The 21,617-nt window shown below is 41.8% G+C and overlaps 1 protein-coding gene and 1 long non-coding RNA gene across 3 annotated transcripts in view; one reads left to right on the plus strand and one right to left on the minus strand.

Annotated features, from left to right (window-relative positions):
• Positions 1 to 18,788, minus strand: LOC113152863. The gene is made up of 3 exons (XR_003297931.1): positions 18,749 to 18,788; positions 8,800 to 8,955; positions 1 to 455 (listed from the first exon to the last, which is right to left on the minus strand). It is a non-coding gene; the product is annotated as an uncharacterized LOC113152863 (long non-coding RNA).
• Positions 12,724 to 21,617, plus strand: part of adcyap1r1b (adenylate cyclase activating polypeptide 1b (pituitary) receptor type I) — an 18,990-nt gene continuing 10,096 nt past the window's right edge. For both annotated transcript variants that reach the window (XM_026346341.1, XM_026346342.1), the window contains exons 1-2: positions 12,724 to 13,026; positions 21,099 to 21,236. In XM_026346341.1, the coding sequence (XP_026202126.1) occupies positions 21,180 to 21,236 (57 nt within the window). In that variant the 5' untranslated portion in view covers positions 12,724 to 13,026; positions 21,099 to 21,179. The remainder of the gene's footprint in view (positions 13,027 to 21,098; positions 21,237 to 21,617) is intronic.

Raw genomic sequence — 21,617 nt, forward strand, 5'->3', positions numbered from 1 at the left:
CTCAGCTGATAATAACAGTCTTAATGTTGTCGTGTCTCGTAAACTCATCCAGAGATTCTGTTTTGAAGTGGGTCCTCGTGTTTCCTGTCAGCCTCTTCACTACAGTCTGTCAAATGAAGACCCATCACACTAAACATGGCCAAGCTGTGAAAAGCTGTCATCATGAATTTCAAAATATTGATGCACCTGATATTTCCTGTCCTGAAATGATGAGTCGTGTTCCAGAAAACATGCACTGCACAGTGCTGTGAAGTGTGCAGCTCTTTCTGTGAGGATCTAATGAAAATGAAGAACATTGAGTTGCACCTCAGCGGGGCTCCTGTTTCTGCTGCTGTTCCACTTCAAGCAGCTCCAACAACCTCCCAGAGACTCGTACAGCAGCAGCAGCCCCGAGGCTGGACAGACGTGTCATCCGGACTGGGATCATGGACCATAAATTACACATCTTTACTGGACTGTGAAATGAAAGAGAGATCTCATGTCAGTCTAACTATTAAAGGTGGATGTTAAGAGTGTATAAGAGGTGAGAGTGTGCAGTCAGGTGAGTTTTCAAAGACACATTTCTAGATTTTGTTTGCAGCTGTAGCATCATTTTATTTAAATTAACTTAAGCTTCAATTTTTAAGTCAAGGCATTTTGTTTTGAATGTGTCTTATGTTTTATTACATATGTTAAGTTGATGAAAATATTACAGATGTTACAGATGTTTTTTCCTAATTAAGACGTTTTCATTCAACTACCTTTGCCAAGGCCTAACAAGAGGGGTGTAGGAGGGGGACGGATGACTCCAGGGGCCCTGAACCTACAGGGGCCCGTAAAAGGCTCAGATGCATTTATGGGATGGGAACTTTGAGCCATTAAATGTGTTAATAGATGCTTTCAATCTTGAGATTAATACATCTAAGTAGTGTTTTGCACCTTTAATGTATTTAAATGGCTTTTTCTTACTTAGCAGATGCATTATCATCTCCATCCTCCAACAACAAATGCAGTGACACTTCAGAGGCCTAATGTGGAGGAGATCATGCTCAAAATCTCTAGTTCCATTAACATCCACCTTTAAAGTCCATTTCTAATATTGTCGTTTGTGGTTTTTATGTTTGAGTCGAGCGGCCTGCTGCTTTGTTTTCCTGAGACGTTTTATTAAATGTCTCACCTCACCGGGCTGTTTCCCACCTCATTCTATTTCATTGAAATGCCTCGTCAACATGAACTTCATTTAATTTCCACTTGTCTGTGTCTCCTCACATTTCTTTTCACTCCTCTATATCCTCACCGACGTCAGTCCACGATGGGGTTTCGTGTCTGCACTCCATGTTCTGAGCCTCCGGGCTATGATCTTTGTCTGTCACTGCCGACAGACAGTGGGGCCGAATTAATTAGTCTAACAATCTGAGCCTGAACGCGGCGCCTGGTGGAGACGAGATAGCTCATTTTCAAAGAGGAATCCTCTAAACATAAACTGAATTCAACCACCTGACTAGACGAAACGCACCTCTCCTCTCATCTAACAATAAAAATTACATTCATTGTATTTCTGAATCAACCAATTATCCAATCATTATTAGTCCATGCTACATATTCTCTGATCTACAAATTACAGTCTTTGTTTCGGTGAATGCTCACACGCATTAGCGTCATTACAAATATTATCAGCAGTTTCACAGAGCTTATTAGTCATGTTTTGGAGCTCTCCCCACACACACAAATTATAATAATTGTATTTTTCCATAGTGCAGCAATGGTGCATAATAAAGAGTTAATAGTGAAGATGTGAAACACGAGGAGCCGCCAACCTCTCCAGACCTGTTGTTTATTGAAATGGCAGCAAGTTAACATACATAATCTGACATTTCCACTGAACAGTTGAACAGTCTGAGGGGGGAGAGAGCAACAGCGGTGTCGTCTTTCCACCTGTGTTCACCTCACTACTAGAGCCGCCGCCTTCAACATGAAAACACACCAGTACACATTAGTATAATAGTTATAGTGTCAAGTTAAAAGTAGTATAGTAAAATGAAAACATTGCCTGGTTTTCATTTTTCCAGTAGATAATTTCTGCTGTGATTAATATGCTTCAGTCTAGATAGAAGAAAAATGTGGTGAAGTGGTGAAGTTTATTAAAATGAAGCCACAATGAATGTGTCCTGTGATCAAAGCAAAATGTGGTGTAAGAATCATTAAGTGTGACTTTTGTTTATTCTTTGGCCAGAAAGAAACTCAGAAATGATAAACGAGTGTGAACTGACTGTCTGTTCATCATGCATTAGCAACCTGCACTACATGATGCCAGAACCTTCCTCACTTTCAGCTACTAATACAGAAAAATACAGAACACACGTAATGATACTTGGATAGTTAATAGAGATTAAACAAAATCTGACACTGTCTGCTACATAAAGCTAATTAGTAGTAGTTAGTTTACGTACAAAACTGGACTGTGTTCATGCAGCATATTATTTTTACAGTAACAGAAATACAGAAATAACAAATAACCTGCAGACAAAGGTTAAATCAACAACTATTAACACTAACAGCCCCTAAAATGTAGAATATAGGTTCAAGAGACAGACAGGAGCTGACAAAGAGAATTAATTTGGGTGAAACAGTTCTTTGTGAATTCTTCTACATTTGCTCTGCAGTTCATCACGCTCAGGAAACACAGAGCAGCAAGTCTGTACAAGAGCTTGTGTCAGCAGCTTCAAGACGAGTACACGGGTTTGTACAAGTTTGCTTGACTGACCGGTCCCTGCAGCAAACCGCCACTGAAAACCCAGAGGCAACGTCTGTTCGTGAGCTAAACCTCTCCACACAGGACCTGAAGAGTTTTTAACGCTGTTGAGGTTCGAAGAGTTGATGTGATTTGAATCAAACTAGGAGGACAGAGAGGGGACACTGACTTTGTAGACTGGACCATTAATGTTTGAGGGCGCCAAGGACACAGCTCATTTTAGCTAATGGTTTCCATGGCAACCATACTTGAAATAAATACATATTTCCTGAAATAAACAGTACAAACCCGGCTCCTGAACCCTGCATTTCAGGTGTGTCATTGGTATGCAGCGTGTTTGCTGAGGTGCGTTCACTTTAGCCCATTACAGTGGGAAATGAGACACAGCCCTCACCCATCATTACTGTAATTGGTTAAATTGCAGCTACATGTATCTCTCGCCACCTGCTGCCAATTTGGCAATGAGAACATTCAGTGGGGAAAAAACTGTTGTGCTGAAATAAATATGACAGGTGAGTTTTCTCCTGGGAGAAGAAGATAAGCAGTGATATTTATAGTTTTATCGTCCTCCCACACTGACTTACAAATGGTTCAGCCCATTAACTATGTACAGTCTGCTGAATAAACTCTTTTGGACCATTTTCCAGAACAGACCAGACATGTGCTTTGGGGGAGTTTACCTTCAAAGATCAATTTAGATAGAAACATAAACTAGAAAACGTGACATGGAACAACAAGGAAACTCTGAGCAAACATACAATCAAAACTCAGTCCAGAGCTCATTCACAACACACTGTGTGCTGAAGTACTGTGGCTTGATGAGCAGGTGAGAAGCAGCCGAGCAGGGGCAGAAGTCTGCACGGGGTTTCATTTACTGCATTTCAGATAAGGGTCTATAATGATGGACATTACCACTGTTTTAGCTACATACATAACTTGTTCCCATGTTGGGACCAACTGGATGTCAACATGAATATTATGTGGTCATTTCTTCTAAGATCAAGTTTAAACATCATATTAAACACTTTTTCTGAATGTGTGGAATTCAAAATGCTCCCTCATATTTCTTTCCAGATGGTTTGGCGTCATGATTTTAGCCGAGACAATTTACAACAACATATTATAGTTAAGATTTTTTCCAAAGTCATAAGAAGCACAATATCTGCTGCTTGTTCTTTAAGTCAGTCAGAGGACAAACACACACAGCTGTAAACAATGGTGAATCGAATAAACCAGCAGCTGAAAGGTAGGAAATCATGCAGTTAATGTATTAAATGAAGCTAAACCACCAGTTTAGTTCTTTCTACACACACACACACACGTTCTCCTCTACACGTCTCCTCCCACTTGCACGGTGTCTTCTCACACACTGTTAAAAGAGAAGAAGAATCTGAAGTGTTCTCACCCCTCCTCTGCCCTGGACTGATTATTATGTAGTGTTCCAAGAGGAGAGCAGGATAATGAGATCACAGCATGCATTTTTCATGGACAGGATGAAAGCACAACTGACTCGGGCACAGAATCTACATTTCAAATAAAAAACGGGCCACGTCCTTCCCAGAAGAACCTTTGCCTTGGAGAATGAACTTGTACTTCAGTGTTCGGCCTCCAACACGAGACAATAACTTAATGTTACTAATTAATAATAGGCTCTGAATGAATAGACAGATGCTTCAGCTGGAAGAAATGTGGAGACGAGGACGCAAATTAATTCAATCTACAACATACAATAACGTGAAAACCCTCAAAATCACAAACCACACGTTTCGTCCTCCAACATTTTCTTGCAGCAGCAGGTTGGATTCCTGAAATCAGCTGTGAACGCTGAAACCGAGGGGTCTAACCTGAGAACTGCCACCTGCAGGCAGCCTCGAAATAGATGTGCAGCCGTTTCCTCTGGTGGCCGTGCCAGAGGAGACAGCACAATAACAGTGATTACATCCTGATCAAACCAGTAATTTCTGTGCAGTAAAGCAGGAACTCAGAGCTTTTTACCATGAAGACGTGTCGATGTAAAAACATGTTTCAACACACAGCTAACGATGCTCCTCTGGGAGATTCCTCACAAACCAGTTTGATGCCTCTGTCATCGTGTTGACAATATGTGGATTTTGAGATGTGTAACTTAACAGACCCCCGTCGATATGTGAGCAACACCCTCAGAACACAAACGACCGTTAGCAGAACTTTTGTCACAGTTTTACTGTGACAAATCGGTTTTTGATCATCTCCAATGTCCTTGTGATTGTTGTTTTTGTGTATTTTTGTGGCCATTCTGCATCAATGTGTTCATTATTCGTGTCTTGTTTTGTTTCCATTTTTAATCTTGGTTATGTGGATTTTAGGAGTTAGTGTTAATACTATTGTAAATAACTCATCAAAGAAGAATTAAGGACGAACTGTTTCTTCCATATCATATAAAAGTAAGTTGTTTTTAAGAGACTGTGGTCTGATTTTGGATTCCACTCATACCACCACAGCTTGATGGGCTAAAATATTCTCTGTAACTTCTTATTTATTATTTAGTCTATTTCTGGGATGTCTGGATATTCTGGTGCCAGAGATCCTGATTGACTGGCAGTGGACACATTTATCATGCAATGTAACAGGATGGTGAACTGACATGACAAAACACATTTTTAATAGCTAGGGGATTGTGGCAGAAAAACAGTTTATATCCCACGTCCTCTGAGAATTAACAAATGACTGTGCCGTGGGAAGAAGAAGCTGGCAAACACATCCACACACTAACGTACGCGCTGCTTGCACTCAGTGAGAAATGCTCTCTGCCGCAGTGCACTCGTCGTTTCTCACCCTGGCCTGTCGAGCCTTCTGGAGATCAGCATTAATGGAAATGCTGAATGTTTTATTTATCAAGTGAGAGTTGCTCATTGTATTGTTTGGACTGCTAATGTTTAACTCCGTGCCCAGCTTGTCTCTGAAAATCTCTTTCTCTTCATCCATTTGCTGCTGTCTTGTTGCAGCAGGGAAGTAGCTTCTCTCTGCATGAACCAGTTCAGCAGCTGGATGACTGGGTCACACAACTCTGAGTAAGTAGCTGTCACAACAACTTTGTGCTTCAACACATTCCACGCCGTCATGTTTGGGTTTGGTGCATCTCTTCTGTAAGCCAACGAGGCGATATCACCAGAGATAAATGCTCACAAAGACGAGGGCAAACTGCAGCCGGCTCGTAATGAGGGGAACGATCATTATGTCAGTGGTGTCACAGAATTACTAATGAGAGGTGTTAACGGCTGATTTGAACATTTCTGACTTTATAACAGAGAAAACTGGACGGTTTAAGTACACATGAAGCAGACGTGTATTGATTTACTTATATAGTTCCATGTTTATAAAATATAAAAACAGGCTCTGACTTGACATCGAGGTTAAAAACTGTTTGTTAATATTGTCGTTGTGTATTCAGTCGATATTAACGAGGATGTTTTATTGGTTGATTTTTAAAACTAATAACAGTTTGTCAAACTAATCTGGGCTAAACGAGACAAGACTTACACATGTGGACTGGAGGGGGATCAAACTGTGAGCCCAGTGATTTGCCTCCTGAACCAACTTAGATTTGACCTCAGTGTGACTGAGGCCTAACTCACAATCGAAGTTCATGTTCATTTGAAGTCATGTTACGAGTTCTTCCACAGCATCCTGGGGAAACACGGCTTCGTGCTCACAGGCAGCGACATGTTGAAACGAATCCTGAAGATTCTGTCTCTGAATGCAGTTGTGTATTTAAGAAACAAGATTTGTCTTAATTTTAAACTAAAAGGAACCAGAGACAAGTGTCCGTGAACTGTTCACGGCACAGTAAAATGGAATCAGACTTTAGCTACAGTGACGAGTTCAAATCGAAGTTTTGTTATAATTCCTGAACATATTTCTGTTTGTTTCAGTATAATTACAGTGCATGTGTTGGGTTTGTGCTGAACTCTCTCTTCACCTAATTTCTAACAGCCTCTGTTCAGTTTTTGCACAATTGAGTTTTAAGAAGCTATAGTAACATGAATTTATTATTAGTCACCAACCTTTGAATTACCAACTTAGCCTGAGTTATTTCCCTCGTGCCTCGTCACCTTCATTTATTATTTGTATCTGCAGGGGTTCTGTCACCTTGGTCGTCTGTTTCTCGCGGACTCCACTGTCACTGTGTGAATTTATATGAAGCCCCTCAGCCACCGGTCACTGGGGAAATATAAAGGTGCCTGTAGAGCAGGGCCACTCAGAAAAACAAGAACATAAATGTTGACCTCTAAAGATGTGGATGAGAGATTGGGTGAAAGGAGAGGAGTCAACGAGAACGACAAATCCATTTCTTCCATCTCCTTAATTAAGGAACTGTCAGTGTATATCCATGTGTGCCTGCAGGACCTCTGGGAAGCCTTGCACCATGCAGCGAGGCCGCTCACTTGAGTCTCCATGGCAATGGCCGAGCGGGGAGGAAGAGCGGGGATGTTTGTGAGGACCCATGTGGAGATATCCATTGATCTGGAGGAGACTGTAGCTGGAGAGGATGATTCACTCGCTCAACAAAGAAAACAAGAACACAGAGGGGTGAGAGAACATGAGGACGGATCAGAGCCCGGAGCTTCACAAAGAGAGACATGACTCGCTGAATTCACGACTTCAAACCACAAATAAGACCTGATAATCTGGGACGTTTTATAACACTTCATTAATCACCGTTGTTCTGTTGTCAGCCGTTTCCTGTAGGGGTGAGGAAATCATTTTCTAGATGCACAGTGAGATCCCTGTACAGTTCCTGTAGCACAAGTACAGTACAGAGAGTCTCAGCTGTTGTCGATATGAAAGCTGTTTATGCAGGTTTGCAATAAACTATAATCTACAGCAGTATTTAAAAAATTAGATGACGCGAGATCAAAACTTAAACTTCAGCTAAAAGAATCAAAGGCTGCATGCATGACCAAGCTAATAGATACAGTAGAAGCATCAAGGTAAGGTAGTAAAGATCTGCTCCATAACGTCTCCTAATGTGGTGGTGACTTTTTAAAGCTTACAGAGATTTAGGTTTTTAAATGAAGTGACTTCTTCTGACCAGTCAAAGGAAATCGAACCCTGTGTGTCACACGCTCCAAGTTAACTTTAAGTTGAATGTTATTTAGAAAGTGAGGACGATGGGAAAGTTGTGGCAGGAACCTGCAGCTAATGAGCATTAATATGATCATATACAGTAATATAATACTAATATGTATGCGTCTCTTTTTCAGCGGCTCACAAGCTCACAATGTTTTTCCATGAAAACATCACCATCGTCATCCAGCATTAATGGACCTTCACAGATGTGCAAGTCACTCATCCCATGTGCACTAATGCAGCCCCACATCATCACAGATGGCTTTGAAACTGTGCATTGATAACAACCGGAAGGATCCAGACGAATTTCAAATCAGCCGTCAGACTACAGAACAGTTTCCACATCAAATGTTTTATCTTCGGGTTGTAACTTGGCATTTGTTGATGCAGTGAGGACCCATTTTAAGTGGTTTAAATGTCATCTACCAAATAAATCTAAATAAAGTAATTAGGTTTTAAACTTAAAAACAGCTCACGCTCGTTTGGCATTTAGCCAAATGGGGAATAACACGCTGGCATGTTTATGCTGCTTTATGCCAAGAAATGATTTAGATAGTGTGAGCTTAAGATAAAGTATGTTTAATCTACTGAGAGATGCCATGGAAACCGCTGCTTTGGAATGACGTTCCCAAGAAACACGTAAATCTGTTTATTCATAGTGATCGCTGACATGACCAGAAATGACGACATTCAGATTGAACAAGGCCAACGTCTGTCAAGTCTGTTGGGACCGGTTGGTTTTCACTGGCACCAGTTGCAGTTTGCAGCACAGAAAATATTGACATCAACAGCAGGGTAACCAAGAAGAAGGATTTTTTACAAGAGTATAAATATAAGAGTGTGGCAGTAAGACGAGGCGAAGAGAGGACATGAGTCTCCTTGGTGGATGTACATCTGGCCTCTAATGACTCCGATTCTTTTCTGTCAGTGTGTGAACTGGACGTGTTAAATGTTCTTACCCAGACCATCATAAATCACGCTTTGTTATGAGAGGCTCCGACCCTCTTTTTCATCCTCTGCCTCCTCCAGCCTCTCCACAGCCTTGCTTTCAGGTAGAAACTCTGTTGCCATGGTGACTTCAATCGCTGTTATTGCTACAGCATGATGAGGAGGACCTGCAGGCGCAGAGGGAGAAATGCGTTATATTTACATTCCCGAACATTCACAGTGTCTCTGCCAACATTTACGCCTCCTTCTGTCAGTCGGCTCTAATGCACAACGTTTCAGGCCGGATGTGAAGAGAGTAGGATGAAAATCAGCAGCATTTGCAAATTAAAACAACGGTTCCAGGATTACTACTGCTGCTGCTGTTTGAGTCACTATGAAAGCTTTTTGATCAGTCCTGCCTCATCCAACCCTGGAAAAAATGAAAAGAATCCTGCTGGACAGAAATGATGCATGGTTTAATCTAAAATTTGCCACAATCTGTTCTCAGATTCAGTCTAAACCCTGTTCTCTGAGGTAACTGGTTAATTGGCCAAATGATGAGTCTGTTGGTTGAAATTAAAATGAATTTGAAGCATTTTCAGCATTTAAGCGATTCAGTTTTTCACATCACTGTTGTCAGGACTGAACTGCTCGGAAGAGGCACAAAGCATGTGATATTCTGGATTTCCATTATATTTTGCAGAGATGTTCATGGTCCCCAGAGGATGAGCCTACAGACTTTAGCTCTGGTGCCACTATGACTTTAGTTTTTATTAAAATGAAGTAAAAATCTGTTGTGAAAAGTACACGACAGACGGCAGATAACCTCGACACCATCCCCATCAGCAACGCACGAGTTAAACAACATCAGTGTCGCCTGAACATCAGCATCCTGCAACCTCATCACCCACAAAAGGCTGTTTGTCCTCCTAACAGCACAAACTGCAGCACAAGTGTTGGTACGATTGTAGCTGCATGATTGTGCTACGATTTAATAAACCAAACCAACCATGTCCTGATCAGTCATTTGATCTTTGTAGCGCAGTTGATAAATTCTGGCCACTCTGAAAAGTTAACACAACAAACAGGATTAATAAAATATGTACAGTGTTAGTATAGTGTTTATAGTTTAGTGGATCTTCAAGAATATAAATGAACAAAAAAGGGCTGAGCTGAAAACAGAGGCAGTGGGTTGAGATCTATGAATAACTCGTTTCCATTTTTGCTGTAGAAAGATTCTTTTTCCATTTTCAGCCTTTGTGTCGCTGTGTTTTAGCTCGATAAGATATTAAATACCTCACTAATAAAACAGAGTGTGTTAAGCTACCAGTGTGTCTCTTACAGGCTTAAGGACACAGGGGTAGTGTTGATTTAAGTTTCTCTGTTGATAGAACAGAAACTGTTGATTTAGAGGGTTCAGTCTGCAGCCCACAAGCTCTGATTGTCAATCAATTAGACGTGCAAGGTGTTGCCGTGCTGTGGATGTGTGTGACCTATAGATCCGTACAGATCTACCAGGTCAATAGTTTGCAGTGGAAGTGAGACTTGATTGATCCAAATCTCAATAGCTCAATCTTTCTAATTCCATCCTCAACACGATAATAAATGTAAATGGATTTGTTTTCTTGTGTGAATCGGAGCTCCACCCCTCTGCTCTGAAGGCTCTTTAGGTTTTGATGGATTGTGCATTGTGAGTTTTTTTTCTGCCTCGGTTGTTCATGTGTTTTCTTCTAAATGCTCTGAATGGTCTGAGGCCATTTTCTTTCTCTTAACTCCGTCTTTTCTTTCAGGCAGCTCACAATTCCCCTCTCCTTCACACACACACACACACACCAACCCCCAATTCCCATCCCAACATCCTCAATTACCCCCGAGCTTCCAGCAGAACTCCACATCCCCTTACATTGAAACAGGCCAGTTGCCATGGCAACTCCATACAGCCGCATATTATTCCCCTCTCAGAATTCAAAGAGAGAGGATCAATTAGTGATGATGTCATTGCGTCAAGCGAACCACTCAAATCATGGTCACGATTCCTTCGGAGCGGCAGCCCGGGCCAGCGTTCATGTGTGTTTGTGCTGTTTATGACACGTGTAGATTTGAGAATGAAAGATGGGAGAAGAAGTGAGGACTCGTTCTTCTCTCTGCAGCTCAGGGTGGAAGATGAAGTCAGACTTAAGGTGCCTGAGTCACCACTACACACTGTGTGGGAGGGCTGATGACAGCAGGATGGGGAACACAAGCAGACGTTCAGCATGAGGGGTGGATGAAAAAGAGAAATCAGATCCATGTTACGTGCAGAATAAAATATTCATAAGAAAACTGGACATAGACAAAAAAGAAGCAAAACCCAGTTCTCTCTGTGGCTTTTCTCCAAGAGCACGAGAAGCAGAGATGTATGTGCTGAACACCAAATGTAGACCTCTCTCTGCCATTTCTGTGGCAGAGTTAAATTGATAGAACCCACCACCTACTTCTGTAACCCTGCCGCAACTCTAGCACCTCTTTCCTTCCACGCTCGAGCTGAAGAGTACGAAGAAATGAGGACGTGCAGATTTACACAGATCAAAACTGCTGGTTTTGCCTGAGAGATGGAACTAATGAGTAGGAGCACCAATTAGGAAACTCCGATTTTTATTTGTATTTCTGCTGTTTAGCGTGTCTTTCCAACAGATTCATATTTCTGCTCGGCCATTGTACTGCAGATGAGCCGAGTCTCACATCAATCACAGAGAGCAAACGAGTAAGATAGAGCCAATGTATTTTTAGAGACGCTCCTCTTCCCCATCCTCCTCTTCTGTTCATGCATCATCAGAACTGCTACCAGTGAAATCGACATTCGCACAACCAAATTTAAAGATTGGATAAGAATTCATTTCAGAGACAATTTGTTCAACGTTTAACTGTATAAGCATCATAAGATATGAGAATACTTCAAATGTGCTTGTTGAGTTTTTTGTAAGCTATAACAGCTCTGGTACCTGTCAAAGGGAGGGAAATATCAGGCAGCACGTGAAGGGTTGACGTGTTGAAGGCAGAAAAAAATGCGTAGCGTACCTCTTACGAGTCCAAAGAGATACCAAAAGTGGCCCAACGAAGGGCAACCAGTGAACACGTGACAGAGTCATGGGCGCCAAAAGCTCCCTAAAGCATGTGGAGAGCAAAGAGTAGCCCCTCTGATCTATCATCCATTATTCTAGACACTTTTCCTCTTAAGGGAGTGTTGGAGCCTATCCCAGCTTTCATTTGGTGAGAGGAGGGGTACAGGACTGACACATAGAAAGACAAACTTTCACACCTATGGGCAGTTTGGAGCCACCTATTAACCTAATGTGCAGGTTGTTAGATTGCTGGAGAAAACTCAGTGACAGACACAATGAAACTAACTGAACTGAGTCTTTGTTTTATTTGTAAAACTTCATGACCAGGATGAATTTCTTCTCGTTTTAAGGTTGAACTTGTGTTTGTTTCTCTCCTGAACAAAAAGATGACTGTCACTGTCCATGGTTCTGATCTCTGTCTGAGTCTGGTGACCCGTTACCATGACCTTAGGATCCCACACACACTGACAGGATTGTACTTTTATCTCTCTGAGGACTTTCATTTACATCATGTATTCTGCAGTCTCTTGTCCTAAACTCAACCACCACAGTTAAATCATTGACCCCAGCAGCTACTCTACCCCTAATAACCTTAATCTAACCCTAATTTCTGTCAAACTATGATTTGCCCACATAACTAAAGCACATGGACACACACACACACACACACACACATACACACACTTCCTGCATGTTCCACCAGCTGACTTCTATATAATTTTCTCTGTTGAAGCTGATGTGACCGAACAGTTTATGTCTTATCAGAAAAGTAGGAAGGAGAGAGAGAGAGAGAGAGAGAGAGAGAGAGTTACTTGAAATGCTCGGTACATTCTTGTGTGGAGGGTGAAGCGAGCAGCCAACCACAGGGCAGCGGAACTGCTCCAAATACAAACACTTGCAATTCAACCATCATCGCGCTCGGGAGAGGAAATCTTATCGTTCCTTCTCCTTCTACTGCAAAAACAAGATTAACGCACTGCTGTCCCGGTGGGAAGTCCGCAGCATTTTAACATTTTGGGGGAAGTTGTGGTGCCTGCAGACACCGGGGAGTCTTGTACCATCGCAGCCCCGTGAGGGTTGATTTGCCCCTCGCGGAGTGCGCAGCCTTTATCATCCCGGAGAATCCACAGCGCACGAGTTGCATTTGGACACATCATGGTAAGAAATAGAAAAATGTGATGACTTAAATTTAGATTGTCTCGAATTGAACAGCACGTTTTGCACGAAGCCGAATGTCTTGAGAAACACGAGGCGATGCGCGTCAGGGAGGAGAATGGAGAGGAACGTGCCGGGATCTTGCGGCATGTGTCGGCGGAGCTCTGTGAGGAGCTGCTGCTCACAGCGCACAGTTTGCACAATTCTTTCATTACGATTTGAATTTAAGATGCTTTTGTTTAGGAGCATTACAGAAGAAACGGCTGAGTGAACCTCACAACATGCTCTCCAGAAATATGTGCTCTATATTTATCCATATGCATGAGGAGGCTCGACCTTTTTCTAAGTGAATAAGAATGAGGTTTTACACCTCATGTCAAGGCCAACACATGATTTGGTTCTTAAAATGATCTTCGAGACCATTTGCAGTGCAGTGTGATGGATCCTTCTACACTGATGTATCGTTCAGTCATACATGCATTATTACAGCACTGGATCCACTTACAGCATGGCTGCAGTAAACTGGGCTTTTGCATGAATTTAATTACCCAGATATAACATCCTTACATATAGTAGATGCCTTTCGAAGGCTGCAGTGCTCTGTATTTCTGAAGGTCTATATGATCTATATAATCCAGGCCTTTAGGTAAAAAGCAATGTGTGACCTTGTACTGCATCCTACAGTCACTGAATCACAATTGCTGCTCGTCTCCTGCCTGTGTGTGGATGCTTTAGGTGGGTTAAGCCTTTCAATCAAGGCTGATCTTATCCACCTATCTGTTCTCTGTGTGGCGGATGGAGTCGGAGATGCTTCCTCTCAGCATCTCTCTATGAAATGTTTATGAAGGTTTGCATTGGGCCAAAAAACAACATGTATGTGCACCAGTTCCTGCCTGTTTCTGGTAACCGTGTCTCTCTGGTTTTGATTGTTGCAGACTGATTGATTTAAATAAGGCTCAGCCTGAGCTATTTGTTGACATTTCTAAATGCTCAGCTGCAGCCTCATTCATAAAGAGTGATGAATGACTGGTGCATCTGGTCTGAATGCAGATTCAAAACCAAACAGATGCTACCAGTGTTATGATGCCAAAGAACCAAAAGAAAACATGAACATCACAATAATAAATTCTTGCACTCACGGTGGGGATGTGTGTTCGAATCGGAGCCTCACTGACAATCTGTGAGAACTGTTTTGTTTTGTGTGTATCCAAAAAGACAACACTGTGTTTGTGGTTCCTCTTTGTTTAAATTTGCAGTTCACAAATGGATCCTGGCTCAGCACATCAAGCAGATCCCAGAATCCTGTTTAGTTTTGCTTGAGTTATGAAAGATAAACACGTCCACAATACGTCAGTAAAATGTTGCTGCTAAAGCCTTGGACAAAACATCCAGAACCTAAGCGTCCCTATAAGGGAAGGGCTTTTCTGCCTCCCAGGTCTCAGTGATGCTGACATTTAAATGGCACAATTAGCCTTGTTGTGTTGGTTGGCTGAGGAGGGAGAGAAAGTGAGGAAGGAGAGGACAAAGTCTCGCCACGGCAACCCAGCATCATGTCACCTAGTCACATCAAGGTGACTTCGTTAAGGCTTCTCATTAGCATAAATCTTATTCTGTCCTTATAAATTAATATTGTTTATACACTTAATGCCATCAGCACTGTAAGGTTCATACAGATGTAGCTGCACCAACAGGTCAACTGTCAAAATACACTGCCTGTCCAAAAAACTGGACAGTTCTTCAGCAATCTCCTCAGGTGATTTCTTTGATTGATTCATGCCAATAATTGGACCCTTCTGAAACAGTTTAACATCTTTTCCACAACCTCAGGATGTGTCTTCATCAGTTCGGGTTAAATAACTTGTTGCCAACTGAAACACGATCATCCATGTAGTAATTATCCGATATTTGCTAAGTTAAATCCAGGTGTTGATTTATTTTTTTTTGATGGGCAGTGTATATATAAATTAATAGGAATGTTTTTTTTTAAGCTGCTTCAGTGTAATTACATCTCATCTGTGCTGTTGCATTATTGAATGCATGGAAACATACACAGATCCTCAGATCACCCACTACATCTTTTATCTATTACCTACTTTTACAAAAGATGAGGGAGCAGCCTGGTATCAGAACAGCTGCATGTGCATCTGTAATAAGAATACAGTAAATTGTATGCATCAGGATATATATATATATATATATATATATATATATATATATATATATATATATATATATATATATATATATATATATATATATATATATATATATATATATATATATATATATATATATATATACATACATACATACATACATATACATATATATATATATATATATATACATACATATACATATACACACATATGTACGCACACACGCGCACACACACACACACACACTACATGTCTCTCAGGGGATGACGTGTGATCCTTTTAGCTGTGTCTTTATTTTGCTGTGTCTTTGCCTCGGTCTTGTGACCGCGCAGTTCCCCAATGAATTGTGGGAAAAAGAGGACATACTGGAAGCAAGAAACCAGGACACTTTTCATACTCCCCGCTCTGTAATATGTGCACCTCCCTCTCTGACTCCCCAAAATAATCAAGACGAAGTCATGTCTGTGTGTATTAATTCCTCCCATAATTCTTTGTGCTAAATATAGAGCCTGAGACTGGAGTGACTTACTGTGATATTCATTGGGAATTAGACAGTCCGGTCATGGATTAACACACGAGATGATGATTCTTTAAGAAGCAAGGCAAAAGAATTCTCAAATAGACTTTAAATTTCTGAATAGAGGCAGCAAGTTTCTATAAGATAAGACTGATGAGAATTACAAACAGAAGAATTTGGGGTTGAAGGTCTTTTAGCGAGCAGAGGGGATAAGCCAGTGCATGTTTTACTCCACGCCACAACAGCTGTCAAAACCTGACCAAAACATGTCCAGAGGGACAAAACTGCTTCCAGTGTCCCACCAAAAGAACACAAAGACATACAGACATCAAGGTGACTCATTTTTTCTTTCCCCCCCCGTTTTCTCTGCTTTCTCCCCCCATCTTTTGCTTTTCTTCTCCCCCTAATGATGCGTCTCATCAAACCTGTCAAAAGCTTTCCCACATCAGTGTACAAGTGTTGTAGGTGGGTGATCATTAAGAAACCCTCACTTGTCTTTTCCTGCTTATTCCTGAGAGAAATAATTCCTCTTCTCCCGAGAGGAACAGCTACTCTTAACACAAACACCAACTCACTCTATCGAAGACATTTTTTCTTCCTCCTCCTCTTTCAGTTCTTTCCCGTTTTACTTTTCCTCCTTCTCTTGCCTTTATCTGCATCCTCTTGGGTGCAACTTTATACTGAGCACAAGTATGTATTAGTACTATAATAAACCAGTGTACACAATGTACGTATGCTTAGTTTAGAGCGTGTACATGCTTCTTTAATTATGTGTGCGCTGCTTAGACAGTGCGTCAAACATTACACACACTCAGCCGACAATGTTGAACAAAAATGCCGCTGAGACTCATTAAGCTATTGATTACAGCTAAGGGAGGAGAGTCCTAGTGTGTACACACACACACACACACACACACACACACACTATGTTTTTTACTGTGCTTTCCAAAAGTTGTGGATAATTATAAATACTAGAAGTGCTTCCTCTTTTAATCATAGGTGTATTATTATAGCAAGTGCTAATTTACAAAACAAGGTACAATTGTAGTCTGTGCAGATCTGAGAATGGAGGATGGTAAATTTACACAGAAATGTCTCTAAACAAATGTTTATTTTAAGATCATCGGTTCAAACGACTGTACGAGTTAATGTTAGGTGTAGTCACTTTGCCACAGTCTAGAAAAAGATCTGAACTGTTGCTCTTTACTAAGAGAAAATTGGTTTGTATGGTCAGGAACAACCCACCAACCAAGACACGGGCCTGTCAGGAACACAGCATCTTCAAGCTTGACTAAAGTGTACAGTTGATTACATGGACAAAAAATGACAAACTTAATGGAATAATGAAGAAGGTGGACTATCTCTGAGTTTTTCAGGATAACCTCAAACCATTAGACAGGTACCAGTAGACAGTCAGTCGGAACATCCCAGACACACCTCAAAGCTGGTTGCAGAATTGACAAAACAGGCTGACATGAATTAATTGGCCTTCCCAAAGTCCTAACATCAGCCCTATTGAAAAATTGTGGTCTGTGCCAAACGGACATTGAAATATAGAGAAAGGTACCCTGTAAAAGGAGGGATATGCAACCTAGGCCCTACTGGCCTTAAAGAGGTAGAAGAAGATGGAATAGAAAGAGACCTTATTGGTCCTAAGGAAGATGGAACGAGAGGCGCTCACAGAGAATGGAATGAGAGGAGGCCTTTTGGGTGGAAATGAATGGGAGGAATGGAACAACAGGAAGTTGTCAAATCTCGAGTGTAGAGGCCATGGAGGCCTCAGAAGGAACAACAGCAGGAAAGAAGCCAACCTAAGAGAGTAAGGGCCTAGATCAAGCTGCTCAGGCCCAGTGTAGCTAGATGTCTGGATAGTAAGGGTGAATGAAGGCACAGACTGGAAGTCACAAAGTGTCAAACTCCTGATCCAGTCATGCAGCCAAAGGAAGGATGGTGTCTTATGACCTGAGAGACAAAGTGCAGCAAGCTGACCTCAGCAGTGAGGATGAAGAGCTAAGTGAAGGGGAAACCTTCACTGGAGTAACCTTCACCCCCATAGCTCGCAGCAGGCCTCAACAAAAAGACCAAACTCGAATGACCAACATCACCATCCTGTAACAGGTCTATGGAGAGTTTGGGCAAATTCCAGCAGTTGGATATTGTCACCTAAGATGCCTATCTCAATCATTGGGAAGTGCATGGGGAAATTTGACAGGCAGTGTATACCAGAGGGATGTCACAGCGGCCAGACATGTATGGGCCCCAATCACACCATATGAGGCCTTGTTGGTCCAGATGAGCCACGGGCAAGGGGTAATCTCCATGTTGCCGACTGAGGATATCAAGTGAAAGTCCAGGCATATCAGACAAACGTAGCAGCTGCAGTCGGAGTGGCACTGAGCCTGGCTCATGAGAAAGAGATTAAATCAGCACTTATTGCCTTGATCTCCGTCGAAGCCACGCTGATTGCCTGACGCATGGTTGAACGGGGAGTGATAGAGGCAATCAAAAAGCATGACCAGAGTAAAGGCAAATGGAGAGTGGTCATACGATATGACCCGCAGTGTGTCCGGGAGGCAAATTCTCCAATACCTGGCACCAGCATAAGGCTGTTCGGAGGGATGACAGGACTCCAGCCAGCACCTGGTTGAACTTCTCCACCAACCCCATACTGACAGAAGTGTTGAGGCTTAAACAACCGCAGAGCCTCCAACACATGACTATGGCCCAGAGTCATGTCCTGATGATTGCTACCCATTTGCACCTTAACCCTTCTGATTATACTTTGCATTAAATACAGATATCCAAACTGATATTAAGCCAAACAAACCTCTTCTTCTACAGTCCCTCATGTAAACTAGATCACACAACAAGCTAGCGGGCATGCTAACACCAAACATTTCGGATATACCAACTTAACTTCCTCATGTTAACAACCAGGTCAGACACCATGCTGCCACTTGACACTTTGATCTGTTAACAATCCTCCACAGCTACCACATCTTAACCGACACAGCTTCTTACATTGATAAACCTCCAGTTCTGAACTTACCTGAACCCGCCAGAACCTGGTGCACGCTCACACATGCTTCTTCTTCTGCTGCTGCTATCTGGTGGTTTGCAAACAACATATGTAAATTACTGCCACCTGCTGGATGGTATATGACCAGCATTCTCATGTCAGACTCTCATTAGCAATTTTTTTTTCTAAAAAAGTATTTACACCTTAAACCCCACACATCCCGAACTAAACTGCAACTCAATCTTTTTCCAGCTTTCCTTTGAGTATTACTTTTTCCTGTATGTACAATTCTCATCTTAGAGTAAATATCTTCCTACTTTATTTTGCAGCTTCTCATTCCTCCTACTTTTCGGTCAGAGGGATGTCTGCTTTCTGTCCCTCACGTCAACCTTTACTCTTCTTCTTCCATTCTTCCTGACACTTTTTCACCATTTCTGACTTGATTATACTTTAAACTCGGCCCTTTCTATAATTGAAAGACACTTGAGTGTAGGTATTGACAGTTCCAGGCGGTCTTTAAAGAGTACGCCAGCACCAGTCTCTGCAAATATATCTCCCATTTAAGTAAAGTAAAGCCTGTACATCCTACAAGTACATTTAGATTTCAGGCATGAATACTGTTTGGTACTGAAGAAAACATGACCCTAAAACCTAAAACCAATGAGCACTGAATGTTGTGTGATCTTTATTCTAAGTCAGGAGGTGTTTTTATCACCCACAGTAAACACTGAACTAACATCCAGAGTGCAGGACAGATATGGTGAAAGTAAATCAGTGAAGAAAGAAACATTTAAAAACTATTAAAAGCTTAGTAAAGAGGTTGTTAGTTAAAGTTTAAGTTTCAGTGCAGCAAGTGCTTCACTTTGTCTTCACACACACACACACACACACACACACCTATGACTCACAATGTGGCAGGATGAGATACCATCAGTGTTTTAATGGTTTATAATGAGTTTTTTTCTCTTGGAGATGAATTGATGGAAATTTGTGCTGAAGCACTCACCATGAAAGCTTTTCTATGGAACTGCATCAGCAGACACGTTGGTGGCCTTGGCAAAACCGCAGACCTCCATTCATGTTGTCCTTGTTATTTTTCTTTACAGTTTGTGTGTGTTCCTGTGTATCAGACAATGTTTAGACATCCTCATATGAGTATGAGGATGTTCAAACATAGTCTGGGTTTAGATTTTAATGAATGTAAAATATTTGTTATTATTTAAAAACTGAAATACAGTCAGAGGGAATCTATTTACAGTAGACCATAAGAAGGAGCAAAGGGGGATCCTGCTCCACGTGGTCCAGCTCAGATCCAAGCTCAGCAGCTCTCTCAGCTGTTGCTCCTGACAACGGCAGGGGGAGGAGCTTGTTTTTGGCTGAATTTTGGTGGAGTAAGAATGCCAAGCTCTCCCTGTGGGACCAGGCCCGAGTTCTCGGTCCTGCTACTTGGCTCTTACCCATGCAAACCCTCCAGGCCTGCAGAGTCAGGCTGCATCTATGAAGACACACAGATGCACATGGGCACTACTCATGGGCACGGTGGCGGCATATGGGTAGTCAGTGATTTAATAGCCAGGGAAGATCTCTGTGTTTATCTAATCAACAGAGATTCAAGGCAGCAGAAGTAGCTGCAGCTCATGTATTTCTCAATTGCCACTTACTGTGCTGTATATTTGTGTTATTTGATCAGTTGTTTGGTCGACAAAATTCACTCACACTTTGACACACAAAAGCAAAGCAGTACATCTTTGATTTGAAACCTGAACAAACCTTGGTTTACAGATGTCACAGTGAACATCTGACCCTCATCTAGAATCAGCAATCCTGACTGTAAATCTTTTATGCTCAGCAGGAGATAAGTTCATTTCTTCTGGTCAGTGTTTACATTCACCTGGATGATTGTGGACTTCAGTAGGCTCCCTCCACCTGTGCCGTCCTTCACTGTACATGGCAGCACTGTGTCCAATGTGGAATTCTTCCGGTTTTAAGGATCAGTGGTCCAGGACCTGAGATGGGAATATAAAGCCCAGCAGAGGATGTACATCCTATGTTAGCGGAGGAACTGCTGATTCAGTTTTACAGTGTGATCACTGAGTCTGTTCTCTGCACGTTCATCTGTGGTTTGGTTTAGCCAACAAACAAGACAAGCAGAAACTACGACTTACAGTCAAGACTGCAGAAAATATGAAGTTAATCTCATGAATTACCACAATCTCCATACAACACCTATGCTCTAAATAATATAGATAAGGTATTAAACCCAGACTGTGCAACAACTGTGGATCAAATTCATTCACATAATCAGTTTATTGGACATTTTCTAAAAATGTTCTATCATCATATGAAGGACTCATGGCTCTGAATGTCCTGTGTTTTTCAGATCCCTAGGTGAGCTGGTGTCCTGTCGTCTTCGTCTGTGCAGCTCGATACTTAGAGGAAACTCCTGACTGAGAAACACAAAATGTCTGCTGCTAACATCAACCCGCTGATCGTCACACTCCTCCTCCTCCTACCCTCTGTAAGCAAATCTCAATTATTTGTCTTCTTCTTTTTCTGCACCTTCAAAATGTCTGATCTGTCTTCAGCGGCTGTGTGATAAAACGAACCGCATGCAAACAGAATCAGCAACAGGTGCAGCTTTACATGAATGTATTCAACAATGTTTCTGTGCTGGTACAGTCATTGAGATGGGTAAATTAACCGTATGGAGTGTCTGCATCAATAATTCACCGATCAGTGTGTCAGGAACTAAGAATAAAGATGCAGTCTCATCATTTATTCATCGTTTATTCAGTATTATTCCTGAGGTACGAGGAAGGAAGGAGTCTCCTCTCCTCTCCTCTCCTCTCCTCTCCTCTCCTCTCCTCTCCTCTCCTCTCCTCTCCTCTCCTCTGTGCAG

Source organism: Anabas testudineus, chromosome 4 (genome assembly GCF_900324465.2).
Source record: "Anabas testudineus chromosome 4, fAnaTes1.2, whole genome shotgun sequence".
NCBI lineage: Eukaryota > Metazoa > Chordata > Actinopteri > Anabantiformes > Anabantidae > Anabas > Anabas testudineus.